Below are 21,490 nucleotides of genomic sequence, written 5' to 3'. Positions count from 1 at the left end.
GACGCAGCGCTGGCGAATCAGTATGCTCATGTGACCATCGGATGAGGAGCGCGGGATCGCTCTGACTGGCCGTGTCCCAGCCACCACTCCAAAAGACGCACCAAAGTTCTCTTTACTTCTCGCAGGCGAGCTGTGCCCTGAGAGCTTTTGCCAGCTTTTCAGTTGCGAAACTACATTTAGTATAAAGATCGTTTCTTCAGTCCACAGCACCCGCATCAGGCTTCAGTACACAACATACTTAAGTACGATAAAAGGGTAGAACGTCTTTAAATAATTCGACAATATTGTGTTCGCGTACAACTTGTAGTGCGGCAATCTAAAATTTCTCACAATTGATGGGGAGAAAACATGCCCCGAGTTTAAAAAAAAGCACTCCTAGGCAAATAGCAAAATCTGGTGATTAAAAGGCTGATTAAAAAATTCAATGTTGTTGCCCTACATGGTTCATCAGCATGTCCTCTGTGGGAAATACGTGGACATGTATTTCGTTCCGAAACCTGTTTTAGTGCGATATCATTACGCGAAAATGGGACGTCGTTGTCGGCGGCGTGGCCGAGCGGTGCTACCAAAAATGGCCGACGGCGCAAAGAGTAAAACCACATCAAAAATGCTCGGGTTGACGCCATATTTGTCAGGCAGGGTCCTGTACACATCGTAATTTAATGACTTTGGAGTTGAAAATTGCGGACATTTCGGTATGGGTGGGAATTGATCCCGGGACTCTGGGGCGCGAAACAAGCCCGCTTTCCCGACGCCACGGCGGATCGATCCACGGTTCTACTGACTATATAAAGGTGTGCCTATAGTGCGCGCATCATTGCACACGTCACGTCGCAGCCATCTGTCTGGCTAAAGGTGTGGCCATAGTGCGTACGTCATTGGGCAACTGACGGCGCAGCCAATGGGCAGGAGGTAGCGCCACGTCATGAGCGTATAAAATGAGCACGCGGCCTCCCGCGCGTTCCTTGCTCTTCGGATTTCATCGGTGCTGTGTCTACTCCGATGGACTCTCGACGCCACGTCACTAATGTGTAAAATGAGCGCGCTGCTTGCAGCGCATCATCGTTCTGCAGCTAATTGGTCCGAATGTTCCCGGTCTGGGGCCAACGTATACGCTAATACCCAATCAGCAGAAATAATTTTAATTCATGTCGAAAACGTCAATCGAAAACATTTCACGAAAGGGACTATAATGCCATTGCATTGCTAAACTTAAGCAGTCTCAAGTCTCTCTGGTTAATTTTTTAAAGCTGTTAATGCTACCTGGTCGGATGGGCTCACTCACCGCCATTTCGGTGAATTCCTGAAGCAGACGTATTATAGGTTCGGGGACCAGATGTATTACATAGCAGTTGGATAGCCGAGCTGCGAAAGTGTTCTGTCTCGTTTCTTTAACCTTAAGAAAGAAAGTGTTCCTTGCACAGAAGAACTGGCCCTAGCCTCTAATGTTCAGTTACGAGTTGCTGTGGAAATTGACCTTTAGCGTCGACTACACCAATAAGGTCAGTGTAAAGCTCCAAGCAAAAGCACACCTCATTCATGACCTGTATATGCACATAAAGGGCTTCGGGGCACAAGTAAGTTTTTTTTCACAAGCAGGAGAAAAATCGAACGCATTTCCGCTGCAGTTCAACGTTTCAGTTAAGCGTTTCCGCTTCAGTTCAACGATTATAGCGGAGACTATTACGGCATTTCCTCGCCCTATTTGTGGCAAGAATATTAGGTGATTTGCAGGCAATTTTATGACAGATTGTCTCGCCTGGATGCTGCGAAGGAGGAACTACATAAGTTCCAAAATCTATATATTTACCTGTGACGTGGATGCACGGCCAGGTTCTTTTCAATTACAAGTGATTGAACTGCAGTCAAAGGACATATTGAAAAACAAGTACACGAAACAAAATCTAAACAATTTCTAGAAATTACTAGGTTCTGAACAGTTCCTAAATTTGAAGAAATTTGTCCACGGGTATAGGTCAATTTTTGACACTACCTACTCAGTAAGCAAACTTCAGAATGAAAAAAAAATGGGAAGTCGAGATACAGGGCTAATTTATCTGAAGAACACCAATGTTCTCCGCTTAATATTGGTTCGTCAAGCGTGCCGTCACATTTCATTGACATAATCAAGTCCAAGGATCAGATCCACCGCTCACATTAGCCCCCACCAACGTCTTGGCAACGGGACACAAATCCCATGCATTCAGATATAATACAGTCTTCTTAGTGCCATGTGCGGCATTTTGGGCCGCGATTTTGTAGCGAGGCATTATGACTTATTCTACTCTAGTCTTATCATCCACCGCTCACGGCCGGCTGATCCCGTTGATAACGCGAGCGGACCGTCGCTCCGACCACTGACAAAGCGCGATAAGCGCTAAAAGGCATTATTACATGAAAGGCATCGCTACAAAATACCGGCCTTGCTGTCATCAACTGCTTTCACATTCATACATATAGCAACATTGAAAATACGTAAATATGCTAATGCAAATCTATGAATATTTTCTTCCCTCCGGAATTCGTTTTGTGACCATTCTATACCAGGGATTTATTTAATGGTGTGATAATCATAGTTGATATTTTCGTAATCAGCGTCTTCGGTTAGCATATTGCAATTTGTATCCGTTCCGACTGGTGCCATTCTGATAGTACAGTGTCTTATATAATGAACCTTGCAGTGCACGGCATTTTTAGCCGAAAACATAAAGCCTTCGTAATCATGTCAATTTTATTCCGACCTCATGCATATTGTGATTCGTGTATTGACAGGGCATGTCCTGTCTATACACAACCCACAATAACCACAATATGCATGAGGTCGGAAATAAATTACAACAGGGCGAAAAAATACCGACGTGGAATGGGCGCGAAGGAAAGACGGGCTCAGTGTTTTACCGCTTTTTTTTTTCTTGTTTGGTTTCGCGCTGCCCAGGCTATGCTTTAGAAATGAACCTACTATCCCACACCAAAGTTTTAGGTGCTTCGTGTCTTGTTGTCATTTCCGTATGTGCCACTTCGATTTATCGCCTGTTCTCTGTAAATATCCTGAGGTTTCTACGCGCTCTAAAAGGCCTTTATATTCTCGGTGTGTTTGGTGTCACAGCTACACAATGTGTTCGTCATGTTCCCCACATAAATAACTTGTAAACACCTGCCTCAGATTGTCTTTTTTAACCATGTTTGAGAACCTGCAATGAGAGCTCTACTTTTTAGGGCATTTTAGGGCTTGACGATTTGCTCAATGTGCTGTCTAGTAATTAATTAGTGGCTCCGTCGCGGTTAAATTTTCAACCAACTATTCTGTTCAACCGCGCAAATACATTCGCTTAGCCTGCCATTCGAAAATGCTTGTGGCCACCTGAAGGTATTTTTTGAAGTAACTCGTGTTTTTAAAGCAGTGAGCTAGGTATATAAAACTGCAATGATTATTATTGCAATAGCAATTATATGGACACTACAAGCGGATTTCTGCCGTCGGCGTCCCCGTCGCCGTGAGGTTCCGCATAGAGTCCAACGGCGATGAAATCGTCGCCGCGCGCCGTATGCTGTGTGTGCGCGAGGGACGCGCGCTTTCAAGGGGAGTGAACGCACGGCGGAGTGCAAACGCGACTGCTTCCGTCGCGCAAAAGGCCGTGGGGGGACCGGAGGGAGGAAGGGGATGCGACGATTAGCGGCGGTGCCAAATGCGTATTTATATAAAAACGTTGCGAGGTGAGAAGGTCGTAAAAACTTCCGACGCTGCTCGACGAGTGTTCCATTTTGATCTCGTCAAAAACCTCCAAGCCGCCGTCAGAGGCACCGGCAACAGTCACCAACGCCGCGCGCGTTTGGTGCGAACGCGGGCAAAAAGCCGACTGGCCTCGACAACAGGTTCTGCGCGTTGCTGGTGCTGCTGCATGTCCAAGTTATACAGCTGATAAAACTACTATCCTTACTCCATATAGCTCTCTACTAATTTGCTATCGCAATTGATGCTTCGCCTTTCGGGTGAAACTGCGACAGTTTGCTCATAAATATAATATCGCAAAATATTGCAATAAAGGTTGCATGGCCGCGGTCACCGCAAACAGGAAGAGAAAAAAATCGGGCGGTACTTTGAAATGCATTGTCACGTAACATTTTTATATCCCATTTTGCTTAAATAGATCTATGCTCCAACTTACACGAGCCGTCTTTTCTGGCAACTCTTAAAACACAAACAAATTGTCAGGCGTAAAATAGCGCAATAGTGCCTCACACTAAACTGTACAGACCTGAGTCCGTTGCTTGGAGGCGATTACAAAAAAAAAAAAAAAAAAAAACCTATACGAGTCCCGTGCAATGAAGGACTTTCTACCCCGAGATATACGCGAGCGATACACGCAAACTATACAAGTCTGTTAGAGCTACCCTTCAACACAAGTTGTGGGGATGTAAAATATATCAAGATAAAATGGAAGTCTCCCCGGAAAATCTGCGAGCGTGGAGCTAGGCCGCGCTGCTCAGCTCAGAACTCCAAGACCAACTTTGGGCCATCCAGCGAGCCATGGAGGCCGTGATGGAGCAGCAGAAGCTCCCAGTGGCCATCTAGGCGGCCCCATGGGCCCGAGCCTCCCAATCGCCAGATTTCAAATAAAGTTATGTCACTCAACATTGCTTCATTTTCTACAGGAGGATATCTAAAACCGGACGCAGCAAACACCGGTGAGATGTAATTTTTTTTTAAGTTTTTTCGTTGTCATGTTGCATTTTTGCACGTGCAAAAATGACGCACCTTTTACGTGCACCTTACAGGCAAAATAGGGCGTCTCCGTCTTCAGTTGAGTGTTCGTCACCTTCTGGCTCTTCCGTAGACTCGCGACAGAAGCTTGTGACGAATTTCACCAACAAATGGCTGTCTAAGCAGACGAAGCAAATGGTATATGCAACGTTTACGCTGCAACCATGCATTCCCGTCCGCAGCTTACCATTGTCGCCATGCACAAAAATGTCGCAGTTTCACCCGAAAGGCGAAGCATCCATTGCGATAGCAACTTAGTAGACAGCTATACGGAGTAAGGATAGTAGTTTTATCAGCTGTATAAACTTTGACATGCAGCAGCACCAGCATCGCGCAGAGCTGTTGTCGATGCCGTCGCCGTTTTGCCCGCGTTCGCACTGAACGTGCGCGGCGTTGGTGGCTGTTGCCAGGACCTCTGGAGGCGGCTCGGAGGTTTTCGACGAGATCAGAACGGGAAACTCGTCGAGCAGCGTCGGAAGTCTTTACCACCTTCTAGCCTCACAACGTTTTTATATAAATACGCATTTGGTGCCGCAGCTAAACGTCGCCTAAAACGCTGTCACGCTAATATTTCATGCGTAACGAGCTGCCTATACGTCGGGGAAAATCGTTAAGGATGTGTCAACGGATCCCGACATGCAGTGAGAGAAAGGACTGTGCGCCGACTGCTAAACGACATGGGCTTCCCTTTCCGGAAGAGTAAACGGAAATCTGCGCTCTTGGAAAGGCAGGACATTGTCATGTGGCGCAGGTACAGAAAGTAGAATGCGGAAGCAAAAAAGGTATGGTCACCAAACGCTCGTTCATTACGCGTCACTCTGTAGAATATGGCAGGGCTGAAGCAGCGTCTTGGAACGACCGTATCCAGCGTTCCGTGGCGCCTTCAACACAACGCTCAAAAAATACGCTTAACCTTGCACTCGGTCGCACAACAATTGAAACAGCGCAGCTGGGCGATCGTAGCCCAGCATTTTCCGGAAGTGCGCGCGAACTTTTCATCTTATTACTCATGATGATTATAATTTCTTTTCGCATAGCGCAGCTTGCCACACCGACACCACGTTGCAATGCTGACAACGCGTTCCAGCAGACCCACTCCATGAACGCGTCTCTCTCTCTCGCTCTAATAGCGCGCAAAACTTCTTCACCTCGCAGAGCATGAGCGTGCGAACGCGCCAGCTGTTGACGAAGACGACGATGCTCGAACGCAATCATATGGTTCGTATAAATGCATGTTCTGCAAGCGTGGCTGTATAGCCTATCTCAAAAAAAAATTAAGCGGCTGTATAGCCTAGTGGTTACGACACTCGCCTTGGTACAAGGGGGTACGCGGGCTCGAATCCCGCCTCGGCAAGAAATTTTATTTTCTTTTATTTATTTATAGCGAACCACGAACCACAAATTACGGCTGACTTAAACAGCTTTGCTGTTAAAAGCTAGTTGTTAAGCGAAGCTTTATAGGCTCACAAGTTTCGGTGGTGGTGGTGGTGTCACGCTGAAAAGTGTGCCGATCCTGGTGATTGTGCAGAAAGGGTCCAAGCTCAACGGCACATTCTCCTGTGGGCTCGGGGACCTGTAACGCGCTCTTGAACTACCCTTGCCACACGTGGGACCCAAAGAGACAAAATCACCAGCCCTTCCCCTGTCGAGAAAATCGGGGTAAGCGAAGCTTGTCGTCCCATCCTAGCATGATGACTTCTGAATCCCTGGCGAAACGTCAGCGAAGAGCCGCCGACCATTAGTTTAGGGCAAACGAAGCGGAACGCCTGCGACAGTGTCGTCTTGCCACAAGCTTCGCTTACCCCCATTTTCTCGACAGGGGAAGGGCTCTGAATTTTGCTTCCAATCATCCCACCAATCGTTGTGCCCCTTTGTATCGTGACGTAGAGATCGCGATAGCGCTGTTATCAGCAGTTGCCCTTTGGACTCGCTATGGGACGGACGCGCGTTTAACCACATCTTCCAGGATCCTGACGTCAGGATCCTGATGAGGCCGTGCAGTGTGCCGTGGCAATGAATGCTGTGGCTCATACGCTAGCATATGACGATGGGGAGGGCTTGGCGCTGCAAACAAACTACTTGACCATCACACCGGGCGAAAACAAGACGCCGGTAATACAGTGATTTAGGCTTGTTGGTATGACATCGTTGACTTATAGCGCGTGAAAAGACAAGGACGAAGGTGTGTGTGTGTCACCTCTTCCTTCGTCCTTATCTTTTCACGCGCTATAAGCCTCACGAAGACGCCGGTGTCCTTGCTCTTTGGTGTCCTTGTTCTTTGACGAACATGCCGAAGACGCTCAATATAGTTAATAATGATAATATATAAATTCACTACACCAATATTCGCAGACCCACCATAGTCCCAGCTTCGCTGACTTTTATCTTCACAGTAGCGGAAGGGCTCTGAATTTTTTGAATAGGTCAGTCTTCAGCCGTTCTGTCGTTATGCGGCATTTCGATGGAGACGAAATGCAGAAACGCCCGTGTACTTGCGTTGTATAGTACACGTTAAAGAAACTCAGGCGGTTAAATTTAATCCGGAGCCCTCCACTACGGCGTGCCACTACGGCGTGTAGAACTGGTTCTGGCACGTAAAACCACAGGAAATAAGAAAGAAGATGAAGTCGTTATGCCGCGTGGCAACCCAAGCGAATAAAAAAAGAACAAAAGCAAGAACGAAGCCCTCCGCTAATACTTCCCATTACCGTTCATTACCACGGCAAATAGAGACAATGGCAAAAGAAGAAGAGGAACAGCACAAATGATCACGTGGACAGGATACCGGGCACCTTCCATTTTTCATTGAGCACACCTTTGTTTAGAATTACAATTTTCATTCTAGTTTAAATTGTAATTATTATTTCTATTTTTTGTTATTTCTCGCGCTCTATATCTCCCCTACTTGCACGTTGGACAGTGTGCTGAAATGGTTGAGTTCCGGTGATTTCGCAGAACCGGAACTAGAAAAAAAATGAACGTTTATTTTTTATATTTTTTATTTTCAGCAACACTATTCGTATTTCCAGTTTATTTTTATTTTTTACCTTAATTAAGAACTTTATGCTCTTAGCCCAACATTCATCACAGATGGAAGAGAAGTTTCAGAATGTATTTTGTGAGCTACGGGAGTTAAAGTGCTAGGATCCTTATCGACAACCATTTTATTAACATTTATTATACGTCTCTTCGGATTGCGTCGTCCTATCGACTAGTTTTGGCTTACTCCGCTAGTGGGCAAGTGTCATAGTGAAAGCTCTTAATAATCATCATCATCATATCTAAGAGCTGAGGAGTGTTCCAGTCTGGGCAGTTGCAGCAACACCGAGGTTGAATCCCGCACACCGACCTGTGAGGTAGGTCGTCGTCCCGTCTCCGCCTCCGTCTTGACGTTCGCTTACTCACTGATAGACGCTGTAGATGTTGCGAAGCTTGCTTCTTTCCCACGCGACGAACCACGTTCAGCCCTCGCGAAGCCTAGCACCCGGTTGACCGAGCTCGCACTGTTCGAGGAACGTTTACTAGCCAGGCTGATGATGAGGCTAGCGTAATCTGGGGCTACGTTTCTGACGTCGACTACGAGCGAGACGTTTGTAAAAGTCGAGGTACGCATTTACAAAAAGGTCTTATGGTAGAATTGTTCGCGCGAGAGCAAATGCCAGCCAATCCTGAGTATGGCCAGCGGCAAAGAGCACATACGTGCGATCAGCTTGGTGAATGCTTGCGCAGATTCGTGCAGTGCATCAGAAAATCTCACCGCACAATATGCGCACAGGTTTTCGTCCGCGCATGTTGCACTTAAAACAACGTGAAAATGTTTTATTGCAATAGCAAGCGGAGTTCTGTCGTTGCCGTCACCGTCGCCGTGAGGTTCCGTGTAGAGTCCAACGGCGATGAAATCGTCGCCACGCACCGTAAGCTGTATGTGTGAGTGAAAGCGCGCGAGGGACGCGCGCTTTATCGTCTGCATAAACTTGGACGTATTCACTTACTAACTGAATTAACAAGCGTGGTGTTAGCGCGCACAAGCAAACATGAATAGATCACACTCGGTGACCGCAGACAAACACTGTCAAAACGCTGGCAGCAAGCGCAGCCGCCGCAGTGAGCGAAGGTTCGTGCGGTCTATCGCTTCAACGGAAAGTGAGAGGCCGAATACACAGCGCATACAAAGGTCGAGCCGTGTTGAGATAGCTTTCAAGACGCGGTGCGCGCGACAACACCGACAACCCGTCCCGGCGCAAAGTACAAGCGCAGTTGTTGGCAGAGTTGAAGCTGCCCGCCCCCTTCCGCATTCCTCCTTTCGCGTGGGAGATTAAGTGGCCAGTTCTCCTTGCGCCCGGTTGCAAGATACGCATTTGGTGCCGCAGCACAGCGTCGCCCCCCGCCCCTCCCTCCCTCCCTTCCTCCCATACCTCCACGGCCTTTCGCGCGACGGAAGTCGCGTTTGCTTTCCGATGTGCGATCGCTTTCTGTGATAGCGCGCGTCGCCCGCGCGCTTTCACTCGCACATACGGCGCACGGCGATGATTCTATCTTTCTTGGACTTTATACGGCACCTCACGGCCACATCGACGACGACGGCGACGACGACGGCGACGCCGACAGCAGAATCCGCTTGAAGTGCCCATATAATTGCTATCGCAATAAAACGTTGCGAAGCGAGAATGTGGTAAAGACTTCCGACGCTGCTCGACGAGTGTCCCGTTCTGATATCCTCGAAAACCTCCCAGCCGCCCCCAGAGGCACCGGCAACAGTCACCAACGCCGCGCGCGTTTGGTGCGAACGCAGGCGAAACACCGACGTTCTACGCGTTGTTGCTGCTGCTGCATGTCCAAGTTTATACAGCTGATAAAACTATTATCCTTATATATATTTACTCCGTATAGCTCTCTACTAATTTGCTACCGTAATTGATGCTTTGCCTTTCGCGTGAAACTGCGACATTTTTTTTTTAACACTGACGGCATAGACCTCACCTTATCGTGTTTGCCGATCGGGGGCCGAATTCATAATGCTTTTTGTTCGTTCGTACTGTTTGCCATTGGTCGCGCGTCTTCACGAATAAAATGTCTGAAATCACGATTGGTTGCCATCTGCTGGTTACAGTGCCATCGAACCGGCCAGTGAGGAGGCCTAGCGTCTATAACGGCAACGTAGCCCGACGAAGCAACAGCACAGGGAAAGACTACGCGCTCGTATGGAACGTTGAAAGTTCGTTTCTACAGGGCCCTCTATATTTCTCTTAACGTATTCTTAAAAAAAAATGTCGGGGTTTCGCCCGAAAGGAGAAGCATCGATTGCGATAGCAAATTAGTAGACAACTATACGAACCAAGGATAGCAGCTTTATCGGCCGCATGAACTTGTAAACATTCGCGTACTAACTAAATTACCAAGCACGGCGTAATGCGTGCACAGGTAAACATGAACACCTCTCACTCGATAACCGCAGAAGCTCGCTGTCAAAACGCTAGAGTGAGGAGGCGCGGCAGCAGCGAGGGAATTGACCTTCGTGCCGTGTCTCGCTTCAACTAAACCACAGCGCATACGAAGCTACCGGTACTAGTTGCACCTTGTACGCATTGCAAATCGCTTTGAAGATGAGGTCCGCGCGGGTGCGCACTTTTTCCACGTCGCAGGCCGCTTTCAAGATGCGGCGCCCGCGTGACATCTCCGTGAGCAGCCGCCGCCGGCGTATAACGCCCGCCCCCCACGCCTTTCTCACCTAACCCTACCCCCCCACGCCTCACGCTCGGCAGGAGAAGCGCGCTTCCGCCCCGCCTTTCTGCCTCACGCGCGCGAAATTGAGCCGCGATCGTCGGCTCACCCTCACGAGGTTTCACTCACACATACAGCGCGCGGCGACAATGTTACCGTGGTTGGACCTTATACGGAACCTCACAGCGACGTCCACGACCACGGCGACGGCAGAAATGCGCTGCGAGCGCCCATGAATTTGATATAGCAATTAACGGTTTTGCGTTTACCGCTGCACTGTTCTTGCTGAAAGTTTGCAGAAGGATCGCATTTTGGAGTCTACGTCGTTCAATGTAGAGATGGAAGGTTTCCGCGTATTGCTCGCGCCTGGAACACGCGGCAGCCCCCCACCCCTGAAACACTGCTTTCTGCAGGTGCCGGCAGGCGGTGACACAAGTTTATGCTTGTGTCACCACCATAAGCGAAAGTGAATTTGCCCTTTTTTCTTAGAAAACAGGGAATTAACTTTGGTAAGTGTTACACTAAACGACGTTGTCTCCAAAAAGCCATCCTTCAATATTTCAGCAAGAACAGTGCAGCAGTAAGCGTAAATCTTTTTTCGAACACGTTAAGCGAAATATGCAGCACTTTGTATTTATAGGCAACATGGATTACGTCACGAAGCGGCGGGAAATCGCGAGAATGCTGTGTTGGCAGCCATTGTTGCTAGACTCTATTCTGCTACTAAGTCAGATTTAGTCAAGAGTTCGACGAAAGCTCGTCTGGTCAGGTAGCATGTTGGGTTAATGAAAATTACGGTCACTGACCAAGTCAAAAAAGTGTTTTGACGTTTCGAAACCTGTACAGGTTCCTTGTTCACAATGATTGATGATTGTGAACATGGAACCTGTACAGGTTCCGAAACGTCAAAACACTTTTTTGACTTGGTCAGTGACCGTAATTTTCATTAACCTAAGTCAGATTTAGCATAGTGGTTCTAAATGAGTAGGTATAGCTTCATGCAACCGGCACTATAGATGACACTACACAACATTACTCTCACTAACTGTTCAAGCTTAAGAATGTTTTCGTGAGCACGGGCCGTTACTAGGCGTAAGGGACGACAAGGAGTGAGCCATTGCGACCAAGAAATATGCGTGGCCATTGCACTTCAATGTCATTACTTGCACGAGTGACTTATGTGGAACGCCGTAGTGCAAGTATGCAGAGATGTCTGCCCGACTGGGGGAACTTTAACGTGCACAAGTTCCCATATGGCCAAGAAATCTCCGCGAACTGAACTTTATTGACCAAATTCATTCTTAACTTTGTAAACTTGTGCCTGCCTCGGGTAGAAAAAAATTATAGTTATTTTTGTCTTTCGTTGCTTTTGCAAAGTTACGCACAAATAAAATAAGTACATTTGAAAAGGAGAGCGGCATCCATGTCCCCTTCTTTCACCCTCATCTCGAATCGTGTTGGCGGAACCGGTCGATGCATCGGCCTCGCGAGACCATTCAGCTAGTCACAGATCAATACGGGAACCAGCTGGCGTCTGCTAGAAACAAAATATCAGAAAGGAGGTGTCGCCTCTCAATGTCAGTCGGTCTTTGTCCATATGTTGCCATACGCGTTGAGCCAGCCTCATTCTTAAAGGGATACGGGGGCCAAATAGAAATCGTGCCGTAAATTTTTGTTCTAAATTCCCACACCAGTTCGCTGAGTTTTCTTAGCTACGCCTAAAGGCCGCCAATGGCCGACGAAATGTCATTTTGGCCCCCTGATTTTAAGCACTGGCGCGCGTGATTGGCAGACGCATAACTAAAATTTTCAGTGCAATGACTTACTATTGCCAAACGATTTCTAGATCATTAGATTGCAGCAATAACTTGGGTTGAGCCGATGAATCACTTCGTTCGATGTTATTATTTTGGTATTATCCGTCGCTCCAAGTGGCCCATCTTGGCCATAACGACGACATGGTTCGTGTACAATCCAGGGCAAGTACGAGTGGAGGATTATCGTTACGTTAGCCTCACCCTGGAATCACAAAACAGACTGATTGCACACTCGCAATGCCAGAAAACGGCGTTAATGCTAAGATATGACCATGGCCCCTCGTAATTTTAGTAGCAGCTTTCTGTAGGTCATTGACAGAGACAACTCATGGCTGAAGCTCATGAACTGATCATGATAAAAGATAATTACATTCCATTGAAGAATTATCGAAATTTGAACCGGGCTGAAATTTACAGACTTAAATGACATAAAAGTGCTGAAATAAGCTAAAAAACTATGGGACGTCATAATGACCTCATTAGCACCGTCGTTCGAACGCAAAATTCAATAATGAAAGCCCATTTCCGTATTTTACGCTAACATATTCTTTGTTCCCACACAAACGGTGGGACAGAGTTCAGAAATCGTCACCTGCCATTCCTACCTGTTTTGGCACTGGTTTTTGGTGTCCTCCTTATGGCATAAACACTGCAGCATGAAGCTTTCAATAACAGCCTCGTTAACAATCTTACATTGCTAATCTGAATGCCTATAACCAATAAACTATACTGCCATCAATGCGATGTTTTACCTGCGCCGAAATATTAAGGAAAAAGAAAAGTGTTCGGAGTTGGCAATTAGCCTTCACCGATAGGCTTGAAGATTAGGTAGCGGTATTGGTAATGTACTTCTGGTCAGGTTTCCAGATTGGTTGGAAACCGAGATGACATACGGACGAATTCTTGCCCAGTGTATATAGAGCTAGTTGGGTGTGCTAGCCTCATGCAAGTGCGCATGGTTTGCAAGCCCTAATGTACAATTGTTATTGCCCTTCTTACAGCTGAAAATAGGAGACTGTCTGCCGTCATGTCAACTGCAGCCCCTTCAAAAACTCAAGATAACTCTCCATCATCCGAAGAATCAACCGATGACTGCGGATTCTCTCCAGTCAGTTCCACAGATGACGAGGCACCGAACGGGTTTTGCAGCCCTGTGCATGGTTTTACGACCTCAAGTGAAGACTCAAGTAATGAGTACTTAGCGCTGCGATCGGATGACCACGTCGGCTTGGACGGTCGTGCTTCTTCAGCGGACACAGTGATGTTGCCTGACAGCTATGTCGAAAGGTCAAAGTGTCACAACATGCCAAGAGAAGTACCAGCGCCACAGTGTACTAAAGCCGATCCTACGAATACCTGTTCCAGCACCGGTGATAGCTCATTAGCATGGTGTCACTTGGACCCTGAGCCGCTCACGAACACAATCAGTAATGGAGCTGAGCATAAGGGAACAGTAGCAGACCTTCGAACTCTGGAGGGTGAACTGAGACGTAATAATACCAACAGCTCGCTGTTATCGGACCCCAACGATTCTCAAGAAGCTTCACGAGCAACCATCAACGGGTCATATTTGTCTGCTGCTTCAGGTAACTTCGTGCAAATGGACAATTTAGTCGACATTGCTGCTCCGCGGGGTACTACAGGCGGCGCGGCAACCAATGGAAACTTTAAATCATGCTGGTCAGAAAGAATTCACGAGAGTGCTTTTATCCAACCGCCTCTCCTTTCTACCATGCACGCTGACATCCCCCACGTGATAATTAGAAGGGACGATAAAAAACAGTCTGGCACATCGAATTTTCCCGTGGCGTCAGCAACATGCACAAAAGAAAATCGAAAGTCGCGCTCCAACGTTCCGAACTGCTCAGCATCAACAACACATGCGTCAGCGCAGCTACCCGCGCGGTCAAGCGCTGAGAATTTTCTTAGACCCGAAATTGCCGCCCTCTGGGAACAGCAAGCATTCGTCAAAACTGGCGCAGATAACTTTCAACGCTACGACCTGCGCAAGGACCTAAACCTGCGTAGCTGTCACCAAGAAAACCACGCGTGGCTAGCCCCAACCGTGGAAGGCCTGTATGCACATCCAAGTTCGAAGCGAAAGACCCAGTGCACCGAGCCCGAACGAAATAAGCGTACCAGGAGTTCAAGCATAAACAAAGACGTCACAGGGCTGCCGACTGCGGACCCGGACAGAAAGAAAGGCAAGGACACCACGAAGGTTCAAGACATGCCCAGGAATCAACAAATGAGAGTGCGTTCGAATTCTGCAGTGACCGACGAAGACATGAGCACTACTCATCAGTTCGACGACAGTAGCCAAGCTGCGATGCGTCCCATTGCAACAGAGACAGCGCACCGTGACGCTAGCTACTCTCGCACTGCAGACAGAAGGACCCCCAAAGAAACCAGGGCCGCCAGTGACGTCACAATGAATGAGAATCCTGCAATACCTATTTGCATACTGCAGCAATACGACGACTTCTATGCAGGCGTGAGCGACGTTGACCCGCGGATGTTGTCTGGCTGGAAACCCGATGAACGCTTGGGAATGGGACAGTTCTTTGGCGTTCCAAAGTCATTTTCTCGGCCAGCACAGGACTGAGTGTACAGCTTCCATGCGCACGCGGGTGCCTGCTTCTGCACTTTGACTTACGTGCTTATAAGTCGCAAAACCAAATAACGCGTGGGCACTTTTTTGTTTTTTCTTTTTCTTTTTTCTCAAAGAGGTGACAACGGCTGAGGTTTTCCAGGAGGACAAAAACAGCTGAGCACCGACACGAAATGCCTTTCAGCAGTAACTCTATGGCAAGCGAAGTCGACAGCGCAAAGGCATGTTTTCAGCTTCCCAGTAAAAAAAAAAAAAAAAAAAAAAAAAAAAAAAAAAAAAAGGAAAAAAAGACCTTTTCTAAAACCTACCGAGGCCAATCAAACATGAAATGAATCAAACCTTAGCCGTCAGCTATTGTGAAAGTTCTAACATGTAATCCTGCACAATATAATTTTCTTATTCACCATGCCTTTTTCCCAAAAATCTTATCAAACAGGCAGTAAAGCGTGACGCATGCAGAATAAGGCGGCAGTCGATATGAAAACAGCACGATGTTTCTGCCTTTATTTCCTTTCGTATTTTTTGCGAGACACGTTAGAAAAATGTCTTAGGGAACATAATGACATTTGCGATTTTTTTTCGTATTTAAGTTTTTTATTAGTAACTTAGCAGCCGCATGGTATGCTGCGCTTCCCTGGTACAGCGGCCCAATTCCACTCTGAAGAAAATACGTACATCTTGTGTAAACGTGATATTTTTAGTTACCCGAAAATATTGCCTAAGAAGAAAGATAAAGTAAGGTCACTAAAGCTGTCTGTATACATCTCCTTCACGTACAGTGCCCTCTAATAGAAGAAATAATTGAACTCAAACTGCAATTATTGAGCTTTCTTGGCACAACGAAAGGGGGAGTGGGTATTGGGGTGGACGTACCATAGCGTATTTAAAGACAATACGAGTTCGCGTCTTTAGATTCCTCGTGTTTTCTAAAAGCAATTCGCCGCCAAAGATTTAAGCATTTAAGCTTAGAATGAGTCATCAAAAGCTTTTTGTCCTAAATGGTAAAGCACTTTAACTACAAATCTCTAGCGAGTTACTAGCATTTCCTAGAGAAAGAAAAAAAAATCTACTTATGAAGGAGGTTAATTTTTTTTACGCTTTAAAATATCCGAGTGAGTGGAGTGAGTGGAGTTCACTTCTCCGAGTGAACGGAGAAATATCCGATACTCGCGTAGGCACCGCCATGTTGGATCACGTTGTGACGCGTCCATTGCTTGCCTCAGCTGCCTCCGTTACCTCCGTGTTGAAAATAAAGGGCATGACACCGGTGCGGCTCAGCAAAGCTCCATTTCGGCGTATATCGTAGACGGTGACTGGGTGGACAACACGAAGTTCTGGCTACAGCTGCAGAGGATATGTATGCGCTTTCGGAGCTCATTACGCCTTGTCGACACGGTGCGAGCAGCGTATACGGTGCTTGTAATAAAAACGGGGCTAAAATGTATTCCAATCTGTTCTAATTTTCCGCTTCCAAATTAAATGAGGACCAGTGTTGTTTGCTATTCGTTCTTGATTTGTAAATCAGTCTTAAGTAGCGGCTTGTCATTTTTCTGACTCAGTAAAGTTCCTCGATGCAGTCGCTATCTGATTGCATATTTTCTGCCTAATCGCTCCTGGGTGTGATCAGTTATGTTAAATTTGTTCTTGCCGCGCACAAGGCTTGGAACGTAGGTGTTCTGATTTTTTTTTTTTTTTGTATTAAAGACGTATTATCTCTTGTCACTCGCTTATTATGGGGACCGTCGCTAAACGTTCAGCTTCGAACAACCGTGTTCTTTTGGTGTACAGTCCGGTCGTCAATCATGCTTCGGCGCAATAATGAGTGCGCCAGAGAAAGAATATGTCAGAACATGACGCAAGTCGCCTTCAGTTACAGGAAGTCTAGATGTAACGTTGTTCACATACGCTTCTCCAATATTACCAGTGATAGCCACTCCAATATTACCAGTGATACTGAAGTGGCTAGGTGTCCACTGGGAAGTTATTGTGTGATTCTGTTCACTAGCTTTCGTGAGTTCCTTAGTTTCGTAAACTAAAACGTAAGATTATACTAGGATAACCAATTTTCTCTCTTGTTCTACTGAGTTTATGTATCACAACACAGACAACGCTGCGAAACGTTTTTCTGCGCAGTTCACGATGTCAGTGCGAGACAGCTCAAATGGCTGTATTCGGTTCTATTCTGGAATGAAAAAAAAAAAAATCGGCCGTAGAAGACTTCGCTTGACAAGAACCATCTACGTACAGCCGTCAGCACACTTAACACGAACGCTCCGCAGCGTGGACCTGGACTGACTTAATTGGGCTGACGCCAGCGCCGCGAAGTGTTGTGCGCTGTTATCTCGGTACGCTTGCGGTGGCTGACGATAGCTGGAGCCGCAGCTCGATTTGACTATTCCACTTGTCTTTCGCTTGTGTCTGACCGGCGAGGAGATTGCGCTCACCTGTCTGGTCCGTTTCTACACGTTTCGCTCGTGGCTGCGGTCTCACGCGCGCCCGGAAAACACGTTGAGGTTTGCTTATCTCGGCAAAGCGACCTGTCGCATGCCTTTTCGCTTCGCCGAGATAAGCAAACGGCAACGTGTTTTCTGAGCGCGCGTCAGACCGAAGCCACGTGTCGTGTTTTATTGCCTAGGGTAAATAGTAATTACGCTCGCTCTACATTGCAGTTTACAGGCACCTCAGTTTGGAATAGGCTTGACAATAACCCAACCGCTCTAAGAACATTGCTACATTTCTTTAAAAAATTAAAGCCGTCGCTTATTATTGACAATACGTAACACTGTGCATGCATGCACACATCCTCACTTTTTCTTTTCCACAGCAGATGTTTTCATGATGTAATTAAAATGTTGGAAAATTCATAACGTGTGTGTAAATTGCTCACTACTGTTGTATTTTCTTGTTTGACTTATTTCAGTTAGTTTTGCTTTATGTGACTACGCAGTGTAAAATAGCAGCTGCCATAGAAGTGTTTTTCCTTAATAACAATCGGTAGGGACTTTTTAACGACTTTGCTGTGTCCCAAAAGTGTGTACTTTGTAGTTGTTTAACTCATTTTTGCTAAAGAAACTCACAAACTTTCAAATTAAATGCACCGCACGTTTTCACGCCCTAGCGTTAAAGGCCCCGAGTGGGAGAAAATCCTGCGTCAATGTCGGCGTAAGCATCGGCGTCCGGGGCATCCGTGGTGGACAAATTCATCCCGAACCACCCCGACCACACGGGCTCTCCACATGGCCCAAGGGATTAGTGAACAAAAATTTAATTTCTCCAAGTAAAATCCGTGAGAAAAATTTTAAATTAGACTACCACCTATAGACATGATAGTGTCAGATTGTAATTTGAATATACGAGAAAAAAGCCTCATAAGCAGCCAGGGATCTTTGAATGCTATCGCGTTTCACTCTTAAAGGCGAAGCTTAAGCGTCCTCCAATTCTGATGGTGCGCGGCTCAAGCAAGCAACGCTCACGCAAAATTTCTTTTGGACAAGTGCGCGCCTCGGGGCAACAGCAAACAATTAATAAAGTAATAAAAAAGGTCCTAGGGTCTCTACATTTTGATATAAAACGACTTATATTGCCCCTAGAAAAATGTCTTCCCAACAATGCATTTGTGTTTAAAAGTGAGGCCGACTTTAAGGTGATTGAACGTAACCGGCGTAAAGCTCCTCAAAACCGGCGGCTTCCAACGCGCCCCCACGGGCCCGGCGCTGCATTGGCTCAACTGCGCCGACCCACAATGCATTTCTCGCGAAGAAATAAAGGCGCCCACGCCGCTTCGCCGACGGTTTAAAGCGGCGCGCGGGCTTGGGATCGTTCTGCGCATGCTCCGAAGATAACAGCTGACGGCGCGCGCGTCGGAGATGGATGGCGTTTCGGCTGGCGCAGCGCAAAAGGCATAGCGTGGCTGGCCGCGAACGACGCTGGCCCGCGCGCCGATAACGTCGGACTGTAAAGGGGAAGCTTAAGCGTCCTCCAATTTTTTTATGGAAGGCTGATCCACACGAAAGTCATGCTACATGCATATCAGACGCGAGTGACTTCGCTATTACACCAACGCACAACCACGAAAGTAGCCACAATGTGTTCTCACTAGCCGCGCTATCTATTCTGATAATGTACTACGCACCAGTGACACCGCATAAGCCGTAACTGCAGCAAACCACCTCCACTATTACTCGAGCCCATTAGGCTATTACCAATTCAGCTACACAAAATTGAGCAAGCGTTATCAAGCCAACAAAGTAAAACAGTGGAAAGTGTTAGTGCGCGAATAAAGCTATGATGTCACTTATCAGGGCTACTTACCGAGCTCGGGTAGCCGGCCGTGGGCGCTTGGACAATGGTTGCCCTACTCGCGTTTTATCTTCAGTTCCGATACGTCTGGCAGGCCGACGACTGTGTATTGGACGCAGTCACAGTGTGGCGAATTACAGTGGCCACAAATTAGGCGAATCACGCTCTGTTGCTTGACGCCATGGTAGCACGGAACAAACTGCACAGTAAAAGCTACAAAGACAGCGGGAAACTCGTATGCGTGAGGAAGTATACATCGACGGTGACTCGCACACTTCGGCAAACTGGCAGATTTCCACTACGCAAGCATTTCCGGCGTGCACCACGAGCGAGAGATAAGAGCGAAACAGATAGATGACACTGTTCGATGTCGGCTCCTTTCCCTTTCTATGCATTCAGACACTCTAACTTACACCATATTTCACATGCTATCACGCAAACGTAACAGGACGCGTAGCGCCGCATTAGCAGTAACTGCTTAATAGCAACACTGCACGTGGCACATGTTTTCCTTATAAATGTTCGCAGTTCTTTTATTTCTATCGACGTTACCTGTAATCAGCACACAAAAAATCAGCCACACCATTCTTGTGTTTATAAGTAAGAGTACGTCTGCTTCTTCTACATTTGACAAAGTACACATTTATAAACGTTACCGTGTTTAGAGGGTAGGCGACAGACATCAGAACGAAAGCCGTGACCCGTTTAATGTTGAGCAATGAAAACTCCCTCATTGGTTATGGCTTGTTGCTTCATGCCGACTGCAACAGGAGAGCTGGGGTGGGTGGCCGTGTCCAAAGTGACAGAGAGAGAACAACTTTATTCGCCAAGGGCAGAACTGGCCATGTAACTATAGAACTATTACATAACAGTAACGAGGCTAACTAGAACATACGATTCGTCCTTCTGTTTGCGCTTGTAATTTGAATATATAAATATGTGCAAACGAGTGACTGATTTGTCTGAAGAAAAAAAAAAACGTTGCAACGCGACTTGAGCAAATATAGCAGAAAACAATTGCAATGTTTAATTGGAAGACGTATTTGAATTAGAGATTCACTTTACACATTTACACACGTTATCTTCACAAACGTTTTGGTAGGTGGATGAATATTTCAACAACTTTCAGAAAAAGGGCCTTATCAGCCTAATCCCTCTCATTGATTTGAACACTACAATGGTTGTTGTTGATGATGTTCCTAAATTATGACGCGCACACTCTGTGAGACGTAGGCCAGAAGTGAGGTAGTAAGGGGAAGCAGACAGAAATAAGAAAAATAAGGTTGAAAAAATGAACGTTAAATTTTGGTGAAGAAATCTATAAGTGATCAGCCATGGTGGTGGACAATACACTTCTGGTAAGCAACGGCCATAGCTTTAAGGTTACTGTTTATTTTATTTTGAAAGTTGAACATATAAGTGAACGTAACACTTTGGGCCTCCTGAAGGAGTTGCTTAATCACGCAAAATGCTCATGTGCGCGAGATTACACATCATGTTATGAAGTTTTACAAGAAAGAACGTGAAGGCTGCTAGGTAACACATCTCTTGTCCACCCCCTCCCCCAAACGTTCAAAAAGAAAGCGGGAAGTAATTATGCAGATCCCACGCACTGTGAGAATTGATGTAAGCAAAGCTTTCTGTGCTGTTTGTGGCTGAAGTGTTAATTTGCTGAACAGCCGCTTGCGTGTTGTGGTCTTGACGCTGCGGTGCTTTACTGCGGCTTCGTGTCGGCACGCCCTGCGTAGGTTGTCCGCATGTACAAACTTGCAGGGTGTTTATTTTTCAGAAATAGCAGAAACGTGCCGTACCACACCTTGAATTGCGATCTTTAGAGGCTGTCCGCAACTGTTGCCATGTCTAGTAGTTGCGCTGATTTTACTGAAGTGACCCCGAACGAACCATGCTTTCTAACGGCGCCTTTCCTGTCCCACGCGATCATTCCATGTATGCAAGCTGCAACGGATCGTAGAGTGGCTATTATTCACCCGTTTCTTAAGGGCGTTGAGTTTACGCATTCTCTGTCTCCTCTGTTTACCATTCTATCTCCCCTCTGGGCTGTAGCACGCGACTACAAAAGTAAGCGCTGCAGCTTCTGCTATGCTGTTGCGGGGGGCTAACGCGTAATTACAGCCGTCCACAGGGCATTGTGGTGACGTCTACAAAGTTATCGCTCGAAAGGGCTCACAGACGCCTCTTCCGCGTCCCTACCATGTACTATCGACCGAAAACGTTTACGCACCACGGGATCTCAGAAAACGCTACATATCTGAGCAGCCT

At 46.8% G+C, this 21,490-nt stretch overlaps 1 protein-coding gene across 1 annotated transcript; it reads left to right on the top strand.

Moving 5' to 3' along the window:
* The first annotated feature begins 8,035 nt into the window (after positions 1-8,035).
* On the top strand, positions 8,036-15,962 carry LOC119448652 (uncharacterized). The gene is made up of 2 exons (XM_037711882.2): positions 8,036-8,118; positions 13,302-15,962. Exon 2 carries the CDS (start codon positions 13,328-13,330, stop codon positions 14,903-14,905), a length of 1,578 nt encoding a protein of 525 aa, XP_037567810.1. The 5' UTR covers positions 8,036-8,118; positions 13,302-13,327; the 3' UTR covers positions 14,906-15,962.
* The last annotated feature ends 5,528 nt before the right edge of the window (positions 15,963-21,490 follow it).

Source organism: Dermacentor silvarum, chromosome 4, assembly GCF_013339745.2.
Source record: "Dermacentor silvarum isolate Dsil-2018 chromosome 4, BIME_Dsil_1.4, whole genome shotgun sequence".
NCBI classification, from domain to species: Eukaryota; Metazoa; Arthropoda; class Arachnida; order Ixodida; family Ixodidae; genus Dermacentor; species Dermacentor silvarum.
The sequence above is the reverse complement of the archived record's forward strand: the minus strand, read 5'-3'. Positions and strand labels throughout refer to the sequence as shown.

Bases quoted from the DNA above. Each gene is read 5' to 3' on its own strand.
- LOC119448652 (XM_037711882.2), top strand. From the start codon at position 13,328: ATGTCAACTGCAGCCCCTTCAAAAACTCAAGATAACTCTCCATCATCC.